We start from the raw sequence: 27,022 nt of genomic DNA on the forward strand, positions 1-27,022 counted from the left end.
CTGCAAGGAGCCTGGATACTCAAGAAAGCTCTATATCAAATTAGTTAATGATACTTGTCAGTTTTCATTTCCATTTAATGATACTCAATCAGGAAACAAACCAGAAATCCTTAGTTTAGAAAAGCTCTTGACCTTGATAGAACATTAAGAATTACCTGGGATGCTTATAAAAATCCTGCCAGCCAGGCTGAATCCCACATCAATTAAATTACACTTCGGGGTAGGGACCAGGCATCAATATTGTTTAAAACTCTTCATGTGCAGCCAAGTTTGAGAACCACTGGTTTATTAGAAGAGAGGAAAATGTACTCTGGGTAAACAGACTACATCTCAGTAGGCCCGGGAAGTTCCTCCCCTGAAATAACCCACGATGTAGCTACTGGGATTTTATTCGCTTATCATTTAAGGTTGGGAGGAACTCCCCCTACAAAAGGCAGGATTGTAACTTAAGGCTGAACAGGGGGCCCTGCACCTATGCACCTACCTGCCCTTAATTACTATAACTCCAGAGGGAATGATTTGGCACAAAGACATAAACTATAATTTAAAACATCCAGTTAAGTAATTGAACCCCTTTTATGTACAAGGCAATGTGCTGGGTCAGATGGAGTCTAAAAAGTCCTGGGTGAACCCCTGGTCTGCCTCTCACCAGAAATGGGATGTTGGCCAGACTACCTCGCTTTTCTGATAATCATTTTCCTCATCTGGAAAGTGAAGGTAATAATAGTCTCTTTCTCTCTCTCTCTCTCTCTCTCAGGTTGTTGTGAGGACGAAATGCTTGTAAAACGCTAGTGCAACACCAGGTAATACAGTATCAGCAGCTGTTACGACAGTTACAATGACAATCCATTTCAGGGCAAAAGAGAAAATTTAAAGAAAAGTTAAATAACAATAGAAGAGGTAACAATAATTGTTATTGGAGAGCCCTTTCTAGATGCATTTTCATGAATATCATTTCATGATTTGTTGCTAAGTAAATGGCAGTAGTAATAGTAATAACTGTGCATTAATGTTCACTCTTTCTGTATGGTTCATACGAATTATCTTATGCAAACCTTGTAACAATTCTATGAAGTAGTTACTATCCCAATATTACAGATGAGGAAACTAAGATGAGGTTGGAGAGGTTCAAGGTCCCAAGTGGAACAGCTGGGATTTAAAATCTGCCCATTTGACTCTAGGACCCAAAGGCTTAAAAATTACAGCAAATCTCCTTCAGAAAAGTGCTACAGCAGTTCAGTAGAAGGACATGCACTGTGAAGAAATGTATTTTTGGACACATGAAGATCAGACAACTTCGCGAACTTGTTGCAACGCTGTTAACTTTTTTTTTAATTGGGGAACAGTGTGTTTTTCCAGGACCCATCAGCTACAAGTCAAGTCATCGTTTTTTTTTTTGTTTTGTTTTGTTTTTCATTTTTTTCAATCTAGCTGTGGAGGGTACAGCTCACTGGCCCATGTGGGAATTGAACCGGTGACCTTGGTGTTATGAGCACTGCACTCTAACCAACTGAGCCAATTGGCCGCCCCTGCAAACACTTTTTTAATATCAGAGGGATTATTCATTATGAATTTGTACCAACTGGACAGTTAACCAAGTTTACTATTTGGAAGTGATGAAAAGGCTGCGTGAAAAAGTTACACAACCTGAACTTTTAGCCAACAATTCATGGCGCTTACATCACGACAATGCACCAGCTCACACGGCACTGTCTGTGAGGGAGTTTTTAGCCAGTAAACTAATAACTATATTGGAACACCTTCCCTACTCACTTGATCTGGCTCCCAGTGACTTCTTTCTTTACCCAAAGATAAAGGAAATATTGAAGGGAAGACATTTTGATGACAATCAGGACATCAAGGGAAATATGACGATAGCTCTGATGGCCATTCCAGAAAGAGTTCCAAAATTGTTTTGAAGGGTGGACTAGGCACTAGCATAGGTGCATAGCTTCCCAAGGGGAGTACTTGGAAGGTGACCGTAGTGATATTCAGCAATGAGGTATGTAGCACTTTTCCTAGGATGAGTTCATGAACTTAACTGTCAGACCTTGCACTGTTTCAGATGATGCCCATACAAGCAGATGGAAACCTGCAGGAGGCAGCTGAAATGCAGCCTGGGAACCCATGGGGAGGTGGAGACTAGGGAAGCAGTTCTAAGCGCCATTTGCAGAGCTGAGAGTTGAACCCATAAAAGGAAATGAGAGTCTTGAGGGAGAAATTGCACAGAGAAGAAAGGCAGGGAGTGAAGGACTGAACCCTGGAGAATTCACACAGGGAGGAATTAAGGAAGCAGGAAAGGAATGGTCAAGGGAAAAGAGGAAACTCCAGCACTGCGGCTCAGGAGAGCCAAATGCTCACAGAGCCTTCACCAGCAGAGCATCAGGGATACAACAGGGGAAAACAAGCCAGGGCCTCAGAGCCTTGCCATGCCTACTGTGTGTCACCATGAGGGGCGTAGTGTGACTCCGCCTTCCTTAGACACTGAGGAAAGGGCTTCTCATGGATTTTCTCCCTTTTCTTCTTTGATCATGTGTCAGCCTCACCAGGACTATCTTGGGTGAACCCCAGGTCCCCTTAAAAGGAATCCTGCCTTCAGAGGAAGATGAATCGTATTATGCAGGAAGCGTTCTACTGATCCTAATTGAAACCCGCTTCGCTGCCTTATCTTCCCTGACAAGGAACATCAGTCTTGAAATATCATCACATGGGACTGTCTCTGCCAATTCAGAAGTTTCAAAAACTATTAAATTGGCATGAAAGTACTACTATTATTAATAGTGCTGTGCCACTGACATTCACCATGGATATATTACTTTTAAGGAGAGTGAAACTTTCTCTTTTAATTCAAAGCTTTGATGTAGAGCCAACCGTTGTTAGTTTTTCAAACTTTGTATAGCTTTTTTCCCATTCCTCCAAGTGTTTCCCCAAACCTCTTCAACTGGGAGCCTCACTGGGCATTTAACGAGACTGGCTGCTGAGCGTCAGTGTTGCGTAATATCAGCTCTGTTGGGCCTGCTATGCCTGGGTTTCACTGCCAATCCCACTGTGCTTCCATTAACATTTGGGAACAGAGCTGTGTATTACCCTGAATCAGCATGATGGCGTGCCAACCTCTTCAGTCCTTCTCAGATCAGAAAAGATACTTCTGGAAGCCCCACAATGGCAGACCCCCCCAGCCAGGGACTGTGGGGTTTAAAGTTGCAGTGGAGAGGCTGTTCTAGTAGATGGTTCAGAGCTACAGCTCACAGTTAGACCAACATTAGCTGTGTGATCCTACACAGGTTACTTAATTCAGCTTCAAGGCCACGTTTCCAGTGGCCTTGGATATAAGGATAACAGTGGTACTAAACATAATAGAATAGAATGTTTTGAGGCTCAAGTGACACAACTCATGGCCAGCAAGCAGCAAATGGTGGCTTTTGCTGTTGTTAGTAAAACTGAGGAAACTGTCCTTCCCTCTCTCTTCTGAATGATGGTAGAAAAAGAAATCATGATCCAATAAAGTGGCAAAGCAGGTTAGTGGCTCTGTGCAGGCAGTGTGAAGACCCTGATGTCATCAGCTTTGGGCAGTTCCTATATGGTAAAGACTGTAATGATGCAATGAGACAAGATTTGCCACCATAACTTCAAAGGAATAAACAAAATCAAGCACTCCAGATGTCAGTTTTAGAGGGTCCCCAGTGTTTTGTAAACCATTATTAGTAAAGCTGATTTTCAAATTCGCCTGTCCCCTTGGCTTACCCTCTCAATAAACAATAAGGAAGCAGGTGTAGCCCACGTGCTGCTGTCAAATGTGCTCGTTTGGGGCCGTGTGCTCATTCAGCGGGGGGGAGATGTGCTGTACTGGGAAGTCAAGTCACAAGATAAACCTGGCACGTTCTCCAGACACTTCAATTTTACTTGATTATAAGTTATTTAAAATAACATGGATATATTAAGACAAACAGATACATTTTATGGAGTGTAATGCAAAATTCTCAAGAATTTTTAAGATAAAGTATATGATTAAAAAGAAATTTCACACTCTCTGCTTCCAGACCCTCCAGGGGCTCATGTTTGTTCATTAACAGCACTTCAGCGAGGAAGTCTGGGAAGCACCGGTTTGGGTGATTTAGTCAAAGCACCCATATGACAGAGTAATTTAGGGGAATGTGGATTAAGGGATATTTAAATATTTAGTCATCTGAAATAATGTTCCTAAGAAGTGATCATGATATTTCTCTTTTAAAAACTCTTCTATTTCACCAACAGTCCTTACTTCTCCCCACCTTTAATTGTCTGTGTTAGTAGACTTCGGAGGAAATATCATGCACGGTATTATGCTACCTGCCTGAGGCCTGACTAGCATCCAGGCTGAACAACAGGAATTCTTTCTTCTGATGAATCCTCTACAAATAGGGGATGCTATCATATACTTCTAAATTGTTAGAGCTGCAGGGAAAAGGCACAGACTGAAGAGGAAGAACGACATTGTTGAAACAAGCTCCCATGGTTGGCTCGAGAAAGAGGAGGGAGGCATCATCACCCCTTCCACATGAAGCAAAGCGTCTGATAACACAATACCAAAGGATGAGCCATTGCAATAGAAGCCTTGAAAAGCCAGTATTGAAAGCAGCTTCTCTGGAGTACTTACCAAGAGCGAGGTACTTTATGTATATTATCATAACCCTCCAGACAATTTTGTTCTATCCGTTTTACAGATGAGGAAACAGGCTCTGATTGCACAGCCGATACCCTTCCCGCCACGATACACTGGCAGTTCCCCTCTGTTCACTCCAGGACTGAGGCATGTGGCCCAAACAAGCCCAACTCCATCATGTGGAAAAGGAAATATTTTCTTACCTTCAGAGCCCAGTCACAATCCACGAGTGCCTTCTCATAGTCCCCAAGTTTTATATAAGCCTATAAAGACATAAATAGCTGATATTCACACACAACTCTGTCGCAAGCAGTCTTTAGTTAACACGGAAAGAGCAGTCGAACAGTAGAATGGTGGTGAGAAGTAACTGGTCCCTACTGGTATCAGTCAGGGTCCCAGCAGGAAACAGATGGCACACTCATGCTCAGATGATAACCGAGGACAGTTTAATCAAGGGACTGTTGACAAGGTGAGGACAGGGTTTAGAGTAACCAATAGGAATGTCATAGAACCCCAGGGCTGGCAACAGTGGACTGCAGGGGCAGGAGGAGGAGCAATGGCCAAACCAGAGAGGATGGCTTTGTGAAAAGCGCCGCATAATGAGAGCTGAGGCCTTTAGTAGAGCTGAAGCTGACGGACTGAATAGCCCGGTGTGACTATCCTCTTTCCTTCTGGCCTCATTGGCTGAACCCAAATAGAAGTGAGAAAGCAGGGAAGTCAAGGGTCCAGTCCACAGAGGTCCGTCCTACGGGCACAGAGCAGGGCAGGGAAGGATGTGAAAGAGCAAAAGAAAATACTCAGCACACTAAACACATCTACAAAGGACAGCTAGCTTCTAGAATCTACCCCCTTCCCCGAGAATATTCCAGAAGGAAACCAAATGATACAGGGAATCAAAAAGATAAGAAGTGCTGGTGAGAATGTAGAAAAATCAGAAACCTCATACACAGCTGGTGGGAATGTAAAATGATGCAGCCACTTTGGAAGACAGTATGGTGGTTCCTCAGAGAATAAACATCGAGTTACCATATGATCCAGCAATGCCACTCCTGGGTATATACCCAAGAGGACTGTAAACACGTTCACAAAGAAATCTGTGCACAAATGTTCATAGCAGCATTATTCATAATAGCCAAAAAGTAGAAACAATTCAAATGTCCATCAACCGATGAATGGATAAATAAAATGTGGTATAGCTATGCAATGGTATATTATTCAGCAATAAAAAATGCTGATGCGTATAACAACATGGATAACCTTGAAAACATTGTTAAATAAAAAAAGCCAGACACAAAAGGAAAAATCTTGTATGATTTCATTTACATGAAATGTCCAGAATAGGCAGATGTATAGAGACAGAAGGTACAGCAAGTCCTGGAATAACAGTTTTGCTCAACGTCATTTCATTATAATGTTGATGAGATGCCGTAGGAAATTAACTCTTGCTTATATTAATTAGCTGATGGTAAAACTGATTTCATTATACTTCTTTTTGCTTAAAGTTGCAGAAACTGGACTTACTATAGATTAACGGTTGCCTAGGGCCAGAAGTGGGGGGATGGGGGTTTTGGGGGTGAACCACTTAAAGGGTTTCTTTTTGGGATAATAAAAATGTTCTAAAATCAACTGTGGTGATGGTTGCACAACTCTGTGAATATACTAAAACCCACTGAATTGTGCACTGTAAATGGGTGAATTGTATAATGTCAATTATATTTCAATAAAGCTATTACCAAAAAAGATAAAGTTCTGCTTCTTTCCTCATGAGCACACCAAGAAGGAAAAGATACAGGAAATAGGCGGACATGTAAGAGTCAGACCATCATCATGAGCACGGGGTGCCGAATGTCTTGGAGTTCTCTTTTGGGATCCCCTAGAATTGGCAAAAATCTTGAAAAGTAAGAATTGACTCAGAATTCTGTGATCCACTCACACTAAACTAAATTTAGTTAATTTATAATGTCAAAGAACTACTGGCATATAAACATATGAAAGGCTATTTACTTAACAGCAAGAACAATGACTACTGCACCTTCTGTATTAATTACTGGATACAATATGTGGTCAATAAATTCTTATCAAGTTGCATTAAGTAGATTTTAAGCACTCTTCTTCTGAAAGTTCCCTAAGAAGCAGCAATGATCACCCTTGTCATGCGGGGGACCCTGCTCGCTGTGCCATTTGTCGTGTGGGGTGGCCTGTGGGGTCTCAGCTCCCGCTTCCACATAAGAACACAGGATATGGCTAAGCCAAAAAGGAACACCCACGGAGCCATAGAAAGGGGCGTCATACTACTATAGTCTCACTGGAGGCTGGATCCACACGACCTGCAACCTGCTGTCCACTTCTCTGCCTGCCACCCAACCAACTGACCAACCAGTGCAGCCGTGGCAGTTACATCAGTGGCTAATTGGCTAACTAGTTACAGCTAATGGTCAATTAGACACAGCTGACGGCCATCTACTACCTGAGCCAGCACCTTTCCACATGAGGCCGAGAGCCTGGAAACTGTTCTCTGGGACTCTGTCCCCACAACCCTGTTGTACGAAAGGAAAATCAGGCAACAGGAGGATAAGCGGCTTTCGCAGATTCCCATCAGTCACCAACAGTAGAGTCAATACTCTATGTAGGTTTGCCCATGATCAAAACTGTACCACGACACTGACATTCTTGACAATAATAAATATGATGAGATATTTACATGGTCAAGTCAAATATGAGGTCAGTCTAATAACTCATGGGGAATTCGTTCAACCAAAGTGGGGAGGGAGCAGGCAATAGCCAGCTAATGAATTTCTGCAGTGCACCTCTTTGCATCCATAGGAAGGAAGCTGCTATGTAATTGCTGTATGGGGGACCCTGATCGCTGCGCCATTTGTTGTGCGAGGCAGCCTGCGGGGTCTCAGCTCCCGCTCCCCACATAAGAACGCAGGATATGGCTAGGTCAAAAAGGAAAAGAACACCCATGGAGCCATAGATAGGGGAGTCATACCACTATAGTCTCACTGGAGGCTGGATCCACATAACCTGCAACCTGCTGTCCGCTTCTCTGCCTGCCAACCAACCAACTCGACCAACCAGTGCAGCCACAGCAGTTATATCAGTGGCTAATTGGCTAACTGGTTACAGCTGACGGCCAACAAGCCACAGCTAACCCCCGAGTTAGCACTTTTCCACGTGAGGCTGAGAGCCTGGAAACTGCTCTCTGGGACTCTGTCCCCACAGTAATGCTTTCATTAACTTGAGTTCTGTACTAATTGAAGTTGACGAGGCTGAGCTGGCTGTTCTATAAAGCACCATCCTTTCCTCCAGGGTTTGGGGTTGCATTTGAAAGTCAGAGGATGTAAGAAAGAAAATAGGATCCTTCTAGACAACTGTAGCCATGATTATATGATAATGCTATTCAGTATACATTCAGATTTTGAGAAAGTCTACATGGGCTTCAACATTTTCTCTAGAGCCTTTTACTTTTTCTTTTTTTTTTGTTCTTTTTAAAGCTTGGATTGGACATCCTGTAACTTCCCTGTTCTCTTTTGCTTTCCCATATTTTAAGAAATACTTTTTCCAAATGATTTATCTAAATTACACCAGCAATCTATTGATCATAACATTAGCTCCAGGAGAAAAACAAAGCGATGAAAGGGTAGGTTTTCTCTCTAGCAACAGAAACACTCAATTCATAGGGTCCTTATTAAGTGTTTTCTAACACTGCATGCAAACAGGTGAGGCATTTTAAAAATAGTCAATGGTTTAAACGATTTCTAACACCAGGCAGCACATTTTGCATTTATTTGTCTCCGAGTAAGCTTTCTTTTTGGGAAAGCTGGAAGGCATTGCTTTTCCCAAGTTTCCATTGCATTTAGTACTTATTTTTATCTACAGTCATTCTTAATGTAATTCTCCAGAATCAAAGTGCGTTTAAAGTTGAGTACAATAAAAATGTAACTAATTTAGATGAATTAGGGTATAGACCATCTGAATTAGATATGTTTGACTTACACATAACATTTTAAAAGCAATTCAATTTTACTGCTTTCAAATAAGTTCAAAGTAACAAGACTGAGCAAGCATCAATAGGTAAATGTTTCAGAGACCAAATTTAGTGATAAATATAATTATTATATTAATTGTTTGCATTTAAATGTTTCCTTTGAAATGTCAACAGAAACTTAATTCCCTTAAATTGATTTATTGTGCCTCCAGTGTTATGTAACTTAACAAGGATTTATTGAACATCTGTTATAAATAAAGCATTAAGGGTAAAAAATATATGGCAGGTTTTGCCCCCAAAAACTTTATGACCCAGTTAGGGTGATAAAATGTACACTGCTAATTCAACTTCCGGTCATTTTATTTCTCAATTCGCTTCTTTATGACAATTTTTCTCCACAAATGGGACTAGGTAAATGACATCTCCACTCTAGTCTGACTTATCCAAAATGCTGAACTAATCAGGTTACACTGTGCTTGGATTTAGTTATCATTAAATCACTGTCACTTCCCAGACTTTTTTTTGCCTTTTAACATCCTGTTTCTAGCTTTCAACACTTCCTCAACACACGACAGCAGGACATGGAAATTGGAGCTGATGAGGGCTCTTCATCTTGCAAATGACACGGCATCACGCTCATCTCGCACACGTGCTGCTGACGCATCTTGACTATCGGATAATCATGTCCATGGGCCTGTCAATGTTCCAGGCCTGGGCAACAAAGAGTTCTACCACACACAGACTCAAGTCCTTGTCAAAGATAAGGTCACAGGTGACATTTTTGTTTCAACTGAGAACTATCAACCTTGTCTCTTCATTAAGTAGTAGATAATAAACATCTGGGAGATAGTTTTTACCTGGGATTCCAGGAAACCGAGCTCAACTGTAATACCAAACTCATGTATTAGGGATTGCAGAAACTCAAAATTTCTGAGAAATGGCTCTAGGCCCATCAGCTTTCCAGCTACCCCAGTCACAGAATCTTAATCAAAGAGAGACTGATAGAATGAAAGAGAAAGTAATGGAAGAGGAGCTCAGGAGCTAAGACTACCATTCAAAAGGAAGCTAGACAAAACCAGTGGTGGCAGAGTTCCAAGGTCATTTCATTCCACTAGCTTTTCAGTTTTATACATGTGGAAAAGTGTCTGGTAACCATCAGTGATGGGCTGGAGCTGACTTATCCTATGGAGAGAACTGATTATGTGTGGCTCTTCCCAAGTCCTCCTTCAATTGTTTCAAATCGGTAGATTGAAATTGGACCATGGTAAGCATATTTGCACCATGGAAACGGGCAAATACTCCAAACAAATCAGCTTCCCCCAACACCCCAACCAGAGCCAGTTGTTAAACATTTACCAGCACACCACTGGTCCCATCTGGTCTCATTTTCTCTGATTTCACAGGTTTAGTGGATACTATTCCCTGAAACCCATGGTCACAGTGTTGGCTCACTGACCTGGGCTCGGTTGGTGTACAGCACTTTCACGTCCTTCAGCTTCTCCAAACCTTCACTGTAGCACAGGATGGCCGCTTCATAGTCGCCTCTGACAAATGCTTCATTCCCCTTTTCTTTCAGGGCTATGAGAATAAGAGTCATACAGGTGAGCTCTCTCAACACACTGGAAAATTCTTTTAGACTCATTCCCCTGATTTTCCAACTCCACTCTGAAGGTCATAGTGTCCATCGATCTAAAGAGGACCTCTCACTTGTTTCTCTTTGCAGGTATTTCAGGGTCTGCTTCTTTAAGAATTCTTTTCTCTGAATTCACCCAAGTCTTCTAAGTAGCTTCTCAGAAAAAGTAAATGTTTCTGCTTCAAGGCTCAGAAACACTCCACACTTGCCACCAAGACCAAGTCTACACACTCAATGTTTCATAAAGAGTCGAACAACTCATTTTCTAGCAAATATGGCATCATTCAGATCTGCAGTTTACATACCCCTGCTGGTATAAAATCAATGTTGGAAGCATTCTTCTGGCACGTATGTCCCCTGCCACACATACAGCCTCATCTCTTTCTTTTCATTTCTCCTCTCCCTTCTCACATCTTTGTTTTTGTTTCATTTTTCTTTTTCACTTCTCCATCAATGCCTCAGGCTAGCCCACTCTCATCACGATCCCTATGTTCCAAGCATTGTTTAGTACTGGTCTATCTGACCTGCCAGGTCTACGCATTGGCTTTAGAAAGAGGTTTGACTGTGGAGGCTGACTGAGGGCTATGTCCTACTCCCTGCTTGTTAGAGCCATGACAGAGCACAGCCCACAAGTGTTTCTGCCTGGGCAGGTCCCCCTGCCTCAGGCCCACCATGAACCCACTGACTAGGAATCCTGATGTCCTTAGACATCAGCAAACAGACTTATGTGCTCATTCTAGCACAAATTATCCCAGCTATTAAGAAGTGAAGACCAACAATTACCATCCGCTAAGGCTCTGTTTTCCCTTCTTCTCTTGGCACGTTCCTTTGCATCCTTCTCCACAAATGCCAAGAAGGCTTCTGACCGTAGAGTTATTTCAAATATTAGAAAGAAAAATCCAAATACTATAATCAGTTCTTTAGCTCAAATTCAGAAGAAAGCTACTTTAAGGCGTTTGGAGCCACATTTCTCTTGCATACACATACAGGCACATGCACAAGTCCACACACACGTGCGAGTATGCACGCATGCACGTGGACACACACACACACACACACACTCTAAAGCAACCAAAATGACATCTTCTTAACCTGACAAGGTAATCTGTGTGATGTATTATTATATACATGATGTCTACATCTATACTTGAAATTTGAATTATGCCTTTTCAAAGAGTTTTTCCTTGAAGACAGACTTTTGGTTCCATTTAGCATAATGAGCTTCTGAGCTGAGCAACAGAAACTATCTGGATCCCATAAGCAGCTAAGAATAAACTGGAAGATACAGAATAACTGAATTCAGTTTACAAAGATTGGCCAGGAGGAAACAGAGCAAAACCTCTGAGAGCTGTTCCCTCTGATCACTAGTACCAGAACAGGGTGATCAGTAGGTTTTTGTTCCTGGGTTGCTTGCAAACCCAGTGGCTCTGATTAAAGGGTCTGGAAGCTACAGTCAATAAACACTGATCCTAAATAAATAACACACATTGGGAAGAGAGATGCTGTCCTTACCTGAGTTTATTTCATCTGCATCCTGCAGGGTAAGGTTATCATAAAAACAAAGAAACAAATGTGAAAAAACATTCAAATTGATAAGTATATAAACCAAGAAGGTATCAGTTACACACGGAAAATAGGGTCATTTCCTTTAACTATCAATACTGAAGGGCCCCAAATTCAGGGGACTTGCTTTAAATCAGGAGATTGATTATGGGCACATTGTCATGGGGGCCAAATCTGCAGAAACAAGGGCGACAGATCAAGGGACCCCAGCTGTGCCTATATGAGTTGGAAACATAAGTTAGTAGAATATATTACCCTAACAGTGCAGCTTAAATATGGTGACAAGCTCAAGGGGTCAAGAGGCCAAATTTTCACTAAAACAAACCCAAAGTGTTGTTTAAAGATGACTCAGGAGGAGCAAGAAAAAAAAAATCAGAGTTTATACTTCCTTGTGGAAAATAAATCCAGTGAATCTAAAAAACAAGACTACGTCAGCCTCACCAGACAGTTTGAGACTAACTACTACTTCCTCTGAATCAATACAGACGTCTCACTGTATCTACTTATATGACTCCGTAATAGAAAAAGGAAACCTTTGGAGGAGCTTGTGGAGGACTGATCATGGTCTTGTTCAAGGTGGTCCTGCATCTGTCCTCCTCTTGGTCTTCTTCCGTAAACAGGAGTCTCTCTTCTGTCTTGCGGACAGCTTTCTCTTGCACAACTGGGTCCTCAGAATTCATCTCCTGGATTAAATTGGCTAGAGAAGAAATCAAATGCGAGTCATTCAAACAAGGTCTTTAAAAGGAAAGACTTCTCACTAGAAAGGATGGTGCAGAACATTCTTAGGGAAGAACTTTTATGTTTCCAGTTTTATTGAGGTATAACTGACATATAACATTGTGTAAGTTTAAGGTATACAATGTAATGATTTGATACATATTGTGAAATCATTCCCACAAGACGGCTAGTTAATACATCCATCTCCTCACATAATGACACCTTTTTTTTAACGGTGAGAACATTTGAGATCTACTCTTTTAGCAACTTTCAAGTATATAACACAGTATTGTTAATTATAGTCACCACACTATATGTTAGATACACAGAACTTATTCACCTTATAACTGGAAGTTTATATCCTTTAACCAACATCTCCCTATTTCTTCAAGAAGGTTCTGAATCGGAAGCAAAAATTAGAGCAATTAGAACAAATGAGAAAAAATTAAGAACAGGATTTGTTCTGTCTGGAAAAAGCTGCAGGAGAATTTAACCAAGGCCTTCAAGGAAAAGAATTTTAATCCATTGATTTAATTCAACAATAATTTATGGAGAGCTTATCATAAGTTAGATATTATGCAGAATGCTATAGATAACAATGATGAATAAAAAAGATCCTTATTTTTGAAGAGCTTACAATCTTGTGTGGGAGACAAGCAGGTAAATAAAGGCAGCTCTGAGATCACAAAACAACAGCCCTTAACCCTATCCTTCCTTATCTGTCTTCTCTTTACTGCCCACGCAGCTTAGATCCCATGGGCCATCACTTAGGCACCATCCTGCCCACATCCTGAACTCCCTTACCCTCCCACTCCACCTGCCAGACAAAACTCCAACTCTATATGAACCCAACTGTCCACTTCTCTAGGCCTTTATTAAGAATGTTGAGTACTGATAAAGACAGACACACCTGGTGGAATTGGTCCTAACACAACTTGACTGCCAGTGATGCTCAACAATCCTATGTTCCTAGTACGATTCTGACACCAATGCAATGTGCATGGTTTTTCCCCACACCACCAAGCAAGTCTCTGACACCAGCTGGATATCCTACAATTCAGCTTAATTCTGACACTATCTACCTAGAGATAGCAGCAGCCCACAGGTTGGGGCTCAGTCCTACAAGACCGCTCATCCCCCTCACTCCCCGTACTTCAGAGGCCAACTGAAAGTCCAGGTTGTCACTTGCACTTCTGACCAAACAGCTGTAGATTGGAGGTTCCCACGACTTCCTCCTCTGGTTTAATTAAGCAGCTCACAGAACTCAGAGAAACATTTCATTTATTAGATTACCATTTTATTATCAAAGAGTATAACTCAAGAATAGCCAGATGGAAGAGATGCACAGGGCCAGATATGTGGGAAGGGGCTGCAGAGCTTCCATGCTCCACCCTCTCCAAATCTCCCGGTATTCACCAACCTGGAAGCTCTCTGAACCTCCGGGCTTTGGGTTTTTACGCAGGTATCACTACATAGGCACGATTGATTAAATCATTGGCCAATAGGGATCAATTCAACCTCCAGCTCCTCTTCCCCATCCTTAGGATCCAAGTCACTCATTAACATGAACTCAGGTGTGGTTAAACTGGGTTTATTATGAATATCAAGAAAACATTTAGCTGTCACTTAGGAAATTCCAAGGGTTTTAGGAGCTCTTTGCCAGGAACAGGAATGAAGAACAAATAAATATTTCTTATACATCACAGTATCACACCCAGGCAAGTTATCCTATCATTCTCCCAATGACTTTAAAATATTGTCTCCAATCTAAACCTGACCATTTCAAACAGATGACCTTACTTATTAAAGCAGAGAGGAAAGAGATGCCATCAGAAAGGAACTCCAACTACCTGCTATCAAAACTACAAATTGCTGAAAAAACGGCGGCGTGAGGTGAGTCTGCTGAAATCTCCCCTGGAATTTACAACAAACGGAACAACTATAATTCCACAAAGGACTCCCTGCACAGTAGCTACTGTGTTTCCCCGAAAATAAGACCTAGCCAGACAATCAGCTCTAATGCGTCTTTTGGAGCAAAAATTAATATAAGACCCAGTATTATATCATTTATATATTATATCATATTATATTATTACACCTGGACTTATAGTAAAATAAGACCGGGTCATATATTAATTTTTGCTCCAAAAGATGCATTCAAGTTGATTGTCTGGCTAGGTTTTATTTTCAGGGAAACAGGGTAGGCAAGACTAAGAGGCACGCAACTGAAATCATCTAAAGGTGGGCAAATTGGACTAATGGGGGAGGAGGGAACCTGGAAGTGCGGAGACACAGGCTGTGTGGGCAAAGGACACAGACGAGAGCTTGGAGCTCCAAGCTCCCTCCATTCTGGAGCTACCGCAGTCATGGGAGAGGGAAGAACTCAGACTGCTAGTGCTACTGTTATGGCCCACATTCCCGCCTGAGGGATCAGCATATAACACGGTGGAACCCAACGCTCATGGCAGAGACCTTGGAGCAAAGACTGAGGGAAGAAGGGTGAAAACAGCGGTTTAAGCCCTCACTGCTGCCAAGCAGAGGACGGAAGGCTTAGGCATGAAGTCTAGCTGCCTCACCCCCACCCTCCCAGTGCTAGAAGCAGAAAGGTAGCAGTGTCAGATCAAAAGAATAGAATATCCGCAGCTGTGAGAACTGCCGCTCGTAGCCATAGACTCGCAGCCCAACTAGTTCCGGCAAAGGGCAAAGGGGAGGGAGCCGTGGAAGCAGGACAGGCTGCGGTGGTGGTTGCCGCCATTGCCCTGGGCCACCTCTCACAACTCACCCCGCCCCTGGCTCCACCTATCTGGGCGGATCCCTGCAGCAGTAAACAGAACTGCTGAAACACACGGGTTCTGAATCTGGTACAGGAAGAGCTTTGAAATTTCAGAAGTTCTCCACATGCACCTAAAGAGGATGTGCCCTGTGATCCAGGCAACCTGTTCACAGAGGAGAAGCCCGTCTCCCAGGGAATTCTCCCATTGTGTGAGAAGCCGGAATAGTGCAGAGAAAATACAACACAACAGCGTGAGAGAGAATAAAAGGCTGCAGTCAGAGAGAAAATAAAACATTCTACCAACACCTACTGGAAAACAAAAGAAAGACCTCTTTCTATCAATCTGTTGCAGAACCCACTCCTGTAGATGACTAGGAAGAGAATTATTAAATCATTAATTGCCATGAATAACCAAGGTTAAAAAGACAGCACAGAAAGGAAACGAAAAGTCTCTAGAAAATGAATTTAAAGACATGGAAATATGTGACCTAAATGACAGAGAATTCAAGACTGCAGTTCTTAAGAAACTTAACGAGATGCAAGAAAACAGACATTTTAACAAACTCAGAAACACAATCAAAGAACAATATGAACATTTTACCAAAGAGACTGAAATTTTAAAAAAGAACCAAATAGAATTTCTGGAGATTAAGAACTCAATAAAAGAAATGAAGAATGAAATTACGAGCTTAGGTAATAGAGTTGACCAGAGGAAGGAAAGAATCAGTGACATCGAAGATAGAAATCTGGAAATGACATAGATGGAAGAAGAGAGAGACTTAAGACTTAAAAGAAATGAAAGAACTTTATAAGAACTTTCTGACTCCATCGGAAAGAGCAATATAAGAATAATGGGCATACCAGAAGGAGAAGCAAGGAAAAAGGGAACAGAGAGTATATTCAAACAAATAATCGATGAGAACATCCCAAACTTGTGGAAAGAACTGGATCCTCGAATCCAAAAAGCAAAGAGAACACCTAATTACTTCAATCCCAACAGGCCTTTTCCAAGGTACATTGTATTGAAGCTGTCAAAAATTAACGCAAAGAAAGAATCCTCAAGGCAGCCAGGAAAAGAAGATGGTAACCTACAAAGGAAAGCCCATCAGATTATCATCAGATTTTTCAGCAGAAACTCTACAAGCCAGGAGGGAGTGGAACCAAATATTCAAACTATTGAAAGAGAGAAATTATGAGCCAAGAATAATATATCCAGCAAAGATATCCTTTAGATATGAAGGAGGAATAAAGACCTTTTCAGATATACAGAAGCTGAGGGAATTTTCTAATACACGCCCTGCAGTATAAGAAATACTGAAGGAGGCTAAAAGAATACAAAACCTTGAGTAATATCATGAACAGACAGAAGCAGGAAATGGCAACCCCTACACCAAGTAGGACACTACATATTTAAACATAACATACTGGCTAAACAAGAAAAAAAAACTCTTAAAAAAAGAGGAAAAAGACAACTTGCTACTGCAGTGCAGAAATCAACTCACAGCATAAATAGGAATAGTTTGTGACAAAAAAAAAAAAAAAAAAAACACATAAAAGGGGAGAGAGAAAAGGCCTGAACTGGCACATGGGAATGGAGAAAGTAAGCATACTGAAGAAAATGGAATACTTTAAATATGAAACTTTCTTTTACATAAACTTAATGGTACCTACTCAAAAAAAAAAAATCAAAAAAAAATCCAGAACTGAAATATATAACACAAAAAAGGAAAATATAGAGGGAAAAATCATAGAATACCACCACACTGAAATAAGAGACAGCAACAAAAAGAAACAATGGAGACACCATCCCAACAGAAAACCAGAGATAGAATGATAGGAAATTTTCATACATCAATAATTACCCTAAATGTAAATGGACTGCACTCACCAATAAAAAGGCACAGAGTAGTAGATTGGATCAAAAAACCAAACCAAACCATATACTGCCTCCAAGAGACACATCTCAGCTACAAGGACAAACACAGACTCAAGGCGAAAGAGTAGAAACTGACACTCCAAGAAAGTAGTATTCAGAGAAAAGCAAACGTAACCATGATGATATCATATGAAACAGTCTTCAGGATAAAAAAGGTTACAAGAGACAAAGATGGACATTTCATAATGGTAAACGGGACTATACAACAAGGAGACATAACATTCATCAATATTTATGCCCCCAACAGGAGAGCACTGAAATATACCAAGCAACTACTAACAGAACTAAAGGGAGAAATTGACCAAAACACAATTAGAGTAGGGGACCTAAATACATCATTGACAGCTGTGGATAGAGCATCCACACAGAAAATAAATAATGAAATAGCAGCCCTAAATGACACATTAGATGAAATGGACATAATTGACATTTATAGAGCACTTCATCCTAAAACATCAGACTACACATTTTTTTCTAGTGTACATGGAACATTCTTGAGGACAGACCATATATTGTGACATAAAACTAGCCTCAGCAAATTTAAGAAGATTGAAATCATACCAAGCATATTCTCTGATCACAAGGCTTTGAAAATGGATATCAACTGCAAAAAGAAAGCAGGAAAATCCACAAACATGTGGAGGTTAAACAACATACTTTTAAAGAACGACCAGGTCAAAGAAGAAATTAGAGGAGAGATCAAAAGATACATAGAAACAAATGACAATGAAAATACATCCTACCAAAATTTTTGGAATGCAGCAAAAGCAGTTTTAAGATGGAAATTTATATCGTTACAGGCCTATCTCAATAAAGAAGAAAAATCCCAGATAAATAACCTCATGTTACAGCTTAAAGAACTAGAAAAAGAAGAACAAATGAAAACCAAGGTCAGCAGAAGGAAGGAAATAATGAAAATTAGAGCAGAACTAAATGAAATAGAGAACAAAAAGACAATAGAAAAAATGCTGAAAAAAAAAGAGCTGGTCCCTTGAAAAGATGAACAAAATGGACAAACCCTTGGCTAGACTCACTAAGAAAGAAAGAGAAAAGACACAAATAAACAAAATCAGAAATGAAAGGGGGATGTTACCACGGATGCCACAGAAATAAAGGCTCATCCAAGAATACTATGAAGGACTATATGCCACAAAATTCAATAACCTAGAAGAAATGGACATGTTCTTAGAAACATATCGCTTTCCTAGGCTGAATCACGAAGAAGCGGAAAATCTAAATAGACCAATCAACAATCAGGAAATTGAATCAGTCACCTGAAACCTTCCCCAAAGCAAAAGTCCAGCATAAGATGGCTTCATTCGTGATTTCTACCAAACATGGGATGTCCTACTACATCCCAGGGGCACAAGGATGGTTCAACATCCGCAAATCAATCAATGTTGTACACCACATAAACAAAATAAAGGACAAAAATCATATGATTATATCAATAGATGCAGAAAAAGTGTTTGACAAGATACAACATCCATTTATGATTAAAACACTTAATAAAATAGGTATAGAAGGAAAATACCTTAACATAATAAAGGCCATATATGACAAATCCTCAGCTAATCTCATAATTAATGATGAAAAAACTGAAGCCCTTTGCTCTAGGTTCAGGAACACGACATGGCTGTCCCCTATCACCTCTGCTTTTCAACATAGTGTTGGAAGTCCTCGCCAGAGCAATCAGGCAAGAGAAAGAAATAAAAGGCATCCAAAATGTGAATGAAGAAGTTAAACTGTCACTCTTTGCAGATGACATGATGCTATATATAGAAAACCCTAAAGACTCCACCAAAAAGCTATTAGAAACAATCAACGAATACAGTAAAGTTGCCGGTTACAAAATCCACATACAAAAGTCCATCGCTTTCCTATATACTAACAATGAAATCTCAGACAAAGAATTAGAAAAACAATTCCTTTTGCAATTGCAGCAAAAAGAATAAAATACCTAGGAATAAACTTAACCAAGGATGTGAAAGACCTATATGCTGAAAATTACAAGACATTTTTGAAAGAAATTGAAGAAGACACAAAGAAATGGAAAGACATTCCGTGCTCATGGATTGGAAGAATCAACATAGTTAAAATGGCCATATTACCCAAAGCAATATACAGATTTAACGCAATCCCCATCAAAATCCCAATGGCATTTTTTAAAGAAATACAACAAAAAAATCATCAGATTTCTTTGGAACCACAAAAGACCCCGAACAGCCAAAGCAATGTTAAGAAAAAGGAACAATACTGGAGGTATCACACTTCCTGACTTTGGCTTGTACTACAGGGCTACAATCATCAAAACAGCATGGTATTGGCAGAAAAACAGACACATAGACCAATGGAATAGAATTGAGAACCCAGAAATAAAACCACATAAATATGGACAGACAATTTTTGACAAAGAAGCTAAAAACATACAATGGAGGAAAGACAGCCTCTTCAATAAATGGTGCTGGCAGAATTGGAAAGCCATGTGCAAAAGAATGAAACTGGACTGCTATCTGTCACCATGTACCAAAATTAATTCAAAATGGATCAAAGACTTAAGCATAAGACCTGACACAATAAACTGCATAGAAGAAAACATAGGTACTAAACTTATGGACCTTGGGTTCAAAGAGCATTTTATGAATTTGACTCCAAAGGCAAGGGAAGTAAAAGCTAAAATAAACGAATGGGACCATATGAAACTTAAAAGCTTCTGCACAATAAAAGAAACCATCGACAAAATAAAGAGGCAACAAACTGAATGGGAGAAGATTTTTGCAAACAGTGCCTCTGATAAGGGGCTAATATCCAAAATATACAAGGAACTCATGCAACTCAACCCCAAAAAACAAACAACTCAATTGAAAAATGGGCAGAGGACCTGAAGAGACATTTCTCCAAAGAGGACATACAAATGGCAAATAGACATATATGAAAAAATGCTCAACATCACTAATTATCAGAGAAATGCAAATAAAAACCACAATGAGATATCACCTCACCCCAGTCAGAATGGCTATCATCAACAAGACAAATAGTAACAGTGTTGGAGAGGCTGTGGAGAAAAAGGAACCCTCATACACTGTTGGTGGGAATGCAGAATGATGCAACCGCTATGGAAGGCAGTGTGGAGGTTCCTCAAAAAATTACGAATAGAATTGCCATATGACCCAGCAATCCCTCTCCTGGGTATCTATCAAAAAAATCTGAAAACATTTATCCATAAAGACACGTGTGCTCCAATGTTCACTGCAGCTTAATTTACGGTGGCCAAGACATGGAAACAACCAAAATGTCCTTCGATAGATGAATGGATAAAGAAGTTGTGGTATATATACACAATGGAATACTATTCGGCAGTAAGAAAAGATGATATAGGAACATTTGTGACAACATGGATGGATCTTGAGATTATAATGCTAAGCGAAATAAGTCAGACAGAAAAAGCAGAGAACCATGATTTCACTGATATGTGGTATATAAACCAAAAACAACAAAAGAACAAGACAAACAAATGAGAAACAAAAACTCATAGACACAGACAATAGTTTAGTGGTTACCAGAGGGTAAAGGGGGAGGGTAGTGGTAGATGAGGGTAAAGGGGGATCAAATATATGGTGATGGAAGGAGAACTGACTCTGGGTGGTGAAAACACAATGTGATTTATAGATGATGTAATAAAGACTTGTACACCTGAAATCTATGTAACTTTACTAACAATTGTCACCCCAATCAACTTTAATTAAAAAAAAAGAATTGTACACCTGAAATCTATGTAACTTTACTAACAATTGTCACCCCAATCAACTTTAATTAAAACAAAGAAACAAACAGAAAACCTACAAATTGCCAACATCTACATCCATCCTCCTTACTACATGGAAAAAGTATCCCTCCTGGTGTTCTTTTCCTGTGCTCACCATACTATCATCTTGTTTTGCGTAATCAGGAACCTTGCATCATCAATTATGTCGTTTCCACATATTTTCAACTTCTCCCATATTACCAGCTTCTTCCCATCAATATTTATACACTTTAAATCTCCCCTAAGGCCCTATCTCCTCCCCTTCACAAGTAAACTTCTTAAAGGCATTTGCCTCTTCCCAGGTCTTCATTTTCCACTTGAAGGTAATTTTTCATTACCATTCCTGAAGGTAATTTTTCACATCTTTTAGTTGTTGACTATTTCAAACTAACAGAAAATAATGTAACAGATGTTTTAATGCTTAGTATTTGTATCATTTATCTTTTGCTGCATAACACAACACCCCAAAACTTAGTGCTTAAAACAACAATCATTTATTTAGCTTTATTTAGTTCACAAGTCTCTAGATCAGCAATTTGGGCTGGGCTTAGTTGGCCAGTTCTTCTGGTTTCAGCGGGGCTCATACATATGTCCATGGCTAGCTGTCGTCAGTCAGCTATGTGGCTCTCTTCTGACAGTTGACTGAGCAATGGGAGCAACTAGGGAAAGTGTGTCTCATTTTCTGGCAGGGGTTTCTAAGAGTGGCATGATTGCAATCCCTACTGCACAAGTACTTTCCAAGCTTCTGCTTGTGTCGTGTTTACGAACATCCCTTTGGACAATTTAAGTAACATAACCAACCCAGATTCAAGAATGGAGAAACAGACTCTACTTTTGATGGGAAGAAAGGAATCTGTGACCATTTTTGCAATCTACCAGAGTATTTGTGTATGTATGTGTATTTAGTCATCCTAAATAAATGGTTTTATAAAATGTGCGTTCTTTTGCAATGTATGGATATTTCAGTTGATTCATTTCCATCATTGTATATACCACAGTTAATCCGTTCTCTTATTGATGGACATCCAGGTGTTTTTTAATTTTTGTGTGACAGCAAATAAATGCTGAATTGAATATCTGTGTACATAGTTCTTTGTGCATACATGTGACATATTCTTTGGGATAAGCATCAATTTTTACTCCTACCAGCAGTGTGTAGGCGTTCTCATTCCTCCACACCATTGCTAACACTTGCTATTGTCAAACTTTTAAGTTGTTGCCACTCTAATGGATGAGAATGGTATCTCATTAATGTTTTCATTATGGCTTGGATTGAGCATCTTTTTATTAGTTTATAAGCTATTTGGATTTGCTTTTCTGTGAACTGCTTGCTCCTACTCTTGGCCAATTTTCTATTGGGTTGTCTTCTTCTTCTTCTGATTTCTTTATATATTCTGGACTGGTTATACGTATTTGAAAACATCTTCTCCTTGAGTATGGTTTGTCTTTTCATCTGTTTTATGGCAACTTTTGTTGAAGAGAATTTCTTTTTAATTTTAATGTGTTAAATGCACCAATACTTTCCTTTATGATTTATGTCTTTTGTGTATTTTAAAGTTACTCATATACTCTCTCGTGTTGTCTCCTAAAAGTTTTAAAGTTTTGTTTTTCTCATTAAGGCATTTCATCCGCCTGCAGTTGACTTTTGTGTAGGGCACCAGTGCCATTTGTTGACAGTCCCCACCTTCCCCAGTGATATACTGTGCCATCCCTGTTACATGTGTGAATCTGCTTAGGCTCTTCATTGCATTCTGGACTACTCGACTTTTCCAGCACCAAAACATCCTGCATAACTACGATCCCCTTATAATAAATCTGAACATCTGGCAGAAAGAGCTATTCCACCTCATTTTTCTGAAACAAAATTGTTTTGATTATATTTTCATTGATTGATTGATTATTCTTATCCCTTTGCTCTTCTATGGGAACTCGAGAATCAGTTTGTTAAATTCTATACAAAACACTTTTAGGATTTTAATTTAAATTGTACTGAATGTAGAGAATAATTTGGGGAGAACCTTGATCTTTGACTTCTAGCCTCCAGAACTGTGAGAAAACAAAGCTCTGTTGCTTAGGCTCCCCGCCCCCCGCCTGTGGTATGTAGTTACAGCAGCCCAAATAGATTAATACACCTCCCTGAAGTGAGGTGGAGTCTCTTGCACTTTGCAAGTCTCTCTTTGTATCATACATCACACTTGAAATTACTTGTTTAGTGTCTGTTTTCACCATTGGACTGTAGATATTGTGAAGGAAGGTAGTTCTTGTTTATTGTTACTATACTCTCCAGTGCTTAGCAATACTAAATGCACAGCAAGAGCCCAAGAAATGAATGTATAGAATCTATACACATGTAGCTACATAAATTGTAAATGAAATAAACTTAGAAATTCAGTTCCTCAGCAGCACTAGCCACATTCCAAATGCTCAGCAGCCACATATGGCTACTGATTACCATAGTGGACAGTGCAGGTTACAGAACAGCTCCATCATCACTTTGAGTATGAAGGGAAGTTAGCCAAGTATAAAAAGATGGGGAGGCAGAGGGAATGACAGAGGCAACATGCAGAGTAGGGACCATCAAGGTATGTTTAGGGAACTAGAAGTAGTTTCTTGCTGCTCAAGTGTGAGGTGGGAAGAGGAGAGAGGTAAGGAGAGGTCATGGGAGGACTTAAGTCCTGATGAGAGCTTGAAATTTATTGTGACTGCAGAGAGAATCCAAGCAGAGAAGTGTCTGGGTCAGATTTGCATTTTAGATACATTACTCTGTGGGGAGTGTCAGCCTAGAGGCAGGAAAAACAATCAGAGGGTTGCTGAAATAGTCTGGGTAAGAGAAGCAGAACAAAGGGAAGATTGGGGAAGATGGAGCTGGAGAAAGAAGCCAAACTTGATGGTTGATTGAAAGTAGGGCTGAGAGATGGGAGTCTGATGTGACTTGCAAATTTCTGGATGGTGGTGCCACCTACTGAGACTAGAATGAAGGTGAAGGTAGGAGAAGCGGGTGCTACTTGAGAGGACAGAGGGGGAAAAGATAACTCAGTTTTGGACACATTAATTTGCAGTGTTTGTGGGATACAATGGATGTGACAGTTGGCACAGAAGTGGGGGCTCAGAAAAGAAAGCTGGGTGGCAATTGAGATGTGAGGGTCTTCAGCAAACAGGTGGTAGTTAAGACCATGTGCTTGGATTAGACCACCTGAAGAGAGGGAGTGGGCCAAGGCCAGAACTCCACAGAACAACATTTAGGGATGGGCAGAGGAGAGGCCAACGATGAACACCAGAACACGCTATGGTTGTGTCATTTATCAAGTTATCCAAACTATTTTTAAAATCATTTTATTCTTTGGAACCAGAGAACCTGCTGGAAGCAGCAATTTCAGCATATTTCTAGAATATGTAAGGTTTGTTTGCTTGCTTATCGTTATCCTCAAACAAGCCCCCTGAAGTACTCGCTGCTTTGGAATCTCATGAATGTAGCAGGTGGGGTCAGAGTACATCCTCTGAGACCCCACTGTCTTAGCTGAGGAAGGGGTCTTCTTGAGTCAAGAATGAGAGACAGGGTTATGCCAAACACAAGCCATCAATGGAATTTCACAGATCCTGAGGGAAAGCCACTTGATTTTGCCTCAGCAGCTAAAAAACAGAAATGGCTCTACTCTAAAACGAGAGGTATCCCAGACTTATCAACTGGGCACCTAAGTGATCTCCTTGAAGGGGACAGATAGGCTTCTTGGCGATGGGGAAATGGAAGCTCCTTTTGACCTGATTCTACATGGAAAGGGGGCAAAATATGGCAAAGGCAAAATATGGCTGTCAGCCTGAATTCCAACAGACAGTTAATAGGTCCTCTGATACCAATTAACAGCCAGAAAATTCTATGCCCAGAATCTAACATTACTTACTTCTCAATGCCCTATTTAATTTCAATCACATTTTTTCTTAAGAGTCATAAACCTGTTGGGCACCCCAGGAACTAACTTAATCATTTCTCTTTAGTCACTCCACCTCTCTAAAGTAGAATTTATTTATGATTCACTGGTACTTACTGATTTCATCCACATTTTTAAGAAATTTCTGCAAGTCTTTCTCTTGATCGTCAGCCATGGTGAACCAGAATCCCTGAGAGAGGCAGAATAAATGATGAAAATTATTAATAATGAAATACTAAACAGAATTTGTCAGGCTTATTAGCCTTCTAACACTAAAAGCCAAGTGATTATTTTAAAGATGGTTTTGTGTTTATAAATGTCATGAATAACAGCAGGATGATCTCTTTCACCCTGACTGCTGTTAGGCCAAGGGACACTCACTATTATTTGTGGTGATACCTCCCTCCACTGGGGAAACCACTCTGCAAAATGTTCCTCCAAAGCCAACATCAACAGCTGTGATTCAGGGACCTGGCGGAGAGGAGAGAAGCTGACAGGCCTCCAGAGATGGAGGATGCTAATTCTTGACTTTGATCACGACAGACCAGACCAGTCCAGCCAGAAGCCTGAAACTGGCTATGTGACAGGTAACCAGAGATGGGGCAATTTGCAACTTAATGTCCAAAATTGTTTAAAATATAATCTTCTGACTTGTTTCTGAGGAGTGAAGGGAAGCTACAAATTGGCTAAAGGGATTAGTACTTGACGGCACCATGAACCAGTGTCTCCTCTCTTCTCCAGGGACTTCAGATTTATTACCCCTCAGTTTTTCCTGAGTGAAAAGAAGGATGGTGTAACCAGTGGTTCCCAAAGGACATCCATAGAACATAAAAATCATCCCAAAACGTGTTAAATACACAGATTCCTCAGCTTTAGCGCCAGAGCTCCTCCGTCAGTAAACTTGAGATAGTAGTATCCAGAAATGTATCATTTTAAACACTCCCCAGGTGATTCTGACTGACAGCTAGGTTTAGTAGTCGTGGAACGCACCTGCAACTGGGAATTTGAAATCTGCCACAAAGAAGCTGTGAGTTATTTGATCTGAGACTCCATTAACTACAAACTGTGTGGCCTCAGCTAAAGTCACAACCTCTCTGAGCTTCAGAGTCCTCATTCATTCTATGGAATCGGTGAGGACTATCCTGGGGATTAATTTTAAAGCTCTGGGCACCCATGAGTGCTAAATGCGAGGCATCCCTATCTATAAAATCGGGGTGGGGATGTGTGCTACGGTACTTCTCCAGCTCTAACATTTTAGACTCCCACGGAACTAAGGCGGAACAGAAGAAAGGCTCAGAACTTTCATGGCCAAGCGCCAACCCCTCAGGTCCCAGGACAGGGGTCGAAGGGCACGCAAGGCCTGAGCAGTGAACCCACTACAAGATGAGGCCTGGCCAGGCCGATGCCATAAATGTCAGGGCGCAGGGCGTTTCACTCAGCAGGAGCTACCGACAGCCCAGACGTGAGCAGGAGCCTCGCAACCGGTTTGCCCCAGACGTCCTTCCCCGCCCGGCGCAAAGGGGCGGGGCCGACGGCACCGTTGCCTCGCAACCGCTCCAAAGCGTCCACCCGTCCCGTGCCCACCGTGGAGGTCCCAGGCCGCAGCCGATACACTTCCACCTGCTAAGGCCCAAACCAGCATCCTCTGCTCGGCTCTGACGGTCTAATCAGGACCAGGTCCCAGGGAGGACCCCGGGCCAGTGCGCTGCACTAACCTGACGCCCCCAGGGTTGGACAGGAAATGGCGGCTGTGCGCGGGCGGAGACTGATCGAAGCTGGGGCCGGGGCGTGGCCCGGGGCGGGGCGGGGCGTGGCCCGGGGCGTGGCGGGGCCCGGGGCGTGGCGGGGCCCGGGGCGGGGCGTGGCCCGGGGCGTGGCGTGGCCCCGCGTTCAGGCCCGCTATCCTCTGGCTCCAGTTCCCCGAGCTCGCCAGTAAGTTCTAGGCAGAGTTGGGGGCGGGGATCCCCGGTGGAGGCCGGGGAAGGACCAGGAAACAAAAGAAGCCCCGAGTGGGCGGCCCTAGTCCGTAAATCAGC

The 27,022-nt window shown here is 41.2% G+C and overlaps 1 protein-coding gene across 5 annotated transcripts in view; it reads right to left on the bottom strand.

The window, feature by feature from the left end:
- The window catches only part of TTC12 (tetratricopeptide repeat domain 12), a 51,052-nt gene extending 24,274 nt beyond the window's left edge, over positions 1-26,778 (bottom strand). For 3 of the 5 annotated variants that reach the window (XM_019753346.2, XM_074335468.1, XM_019753343.2), the window contains exons 1-7: positions 26,702-26,778; positions 25,104-25,176; positions 12,363-12,526; positions 11,779-11,800; positions 11,050-11,127; positions 10,090-10,211; positions 4,846-4,905 (exon numbers count right to left, since the gene is read on the bottom strand). In XM_019753346.2, the coding sequence (XP_019608905.2) occupies positions 4,846-4,905; positions 10,090-10,211; positions 11,050-11,127; positions 11,779-11,800; positions 12,363-12,526; positions 25,104-25,161 (504 nt within the window). In that variant the 5' untranslated portion in view covers positions 25,162-25,176; positions 26,702-26,778. The remainder of the gene's footprint in view (positions 1-4,845; positions 4,906-10,089; positions 10,212-11,049; positions 11,128-11,778; positions 11,801-12,362; positions 12,527-25,103; positions 25,177-26,701) is intronic. The other 2 variants (XM_019753345.2, XM_074335466.1) reach the window with 2 other exon arrangements.
- Positions 26,779-27,022: the final 244 nt, after the last annotated feature.

The sequence above is a fragment of the Rhinolophus sinicus genome, linkage group LG06 (assembly GCF_036562045.2).
Source record: "Rhinolophus sinicus isolate RSC01 linkage group LG06, ASM3656204v1, whole genome shotgun sequence".
NCBI classification, from domain to species: Eukaryota; Metazoa; Chordata; class Mammalia; order Chiroptera; family Rhinolophidae; genus Rhinolophus; species Rhinolophus sinicus.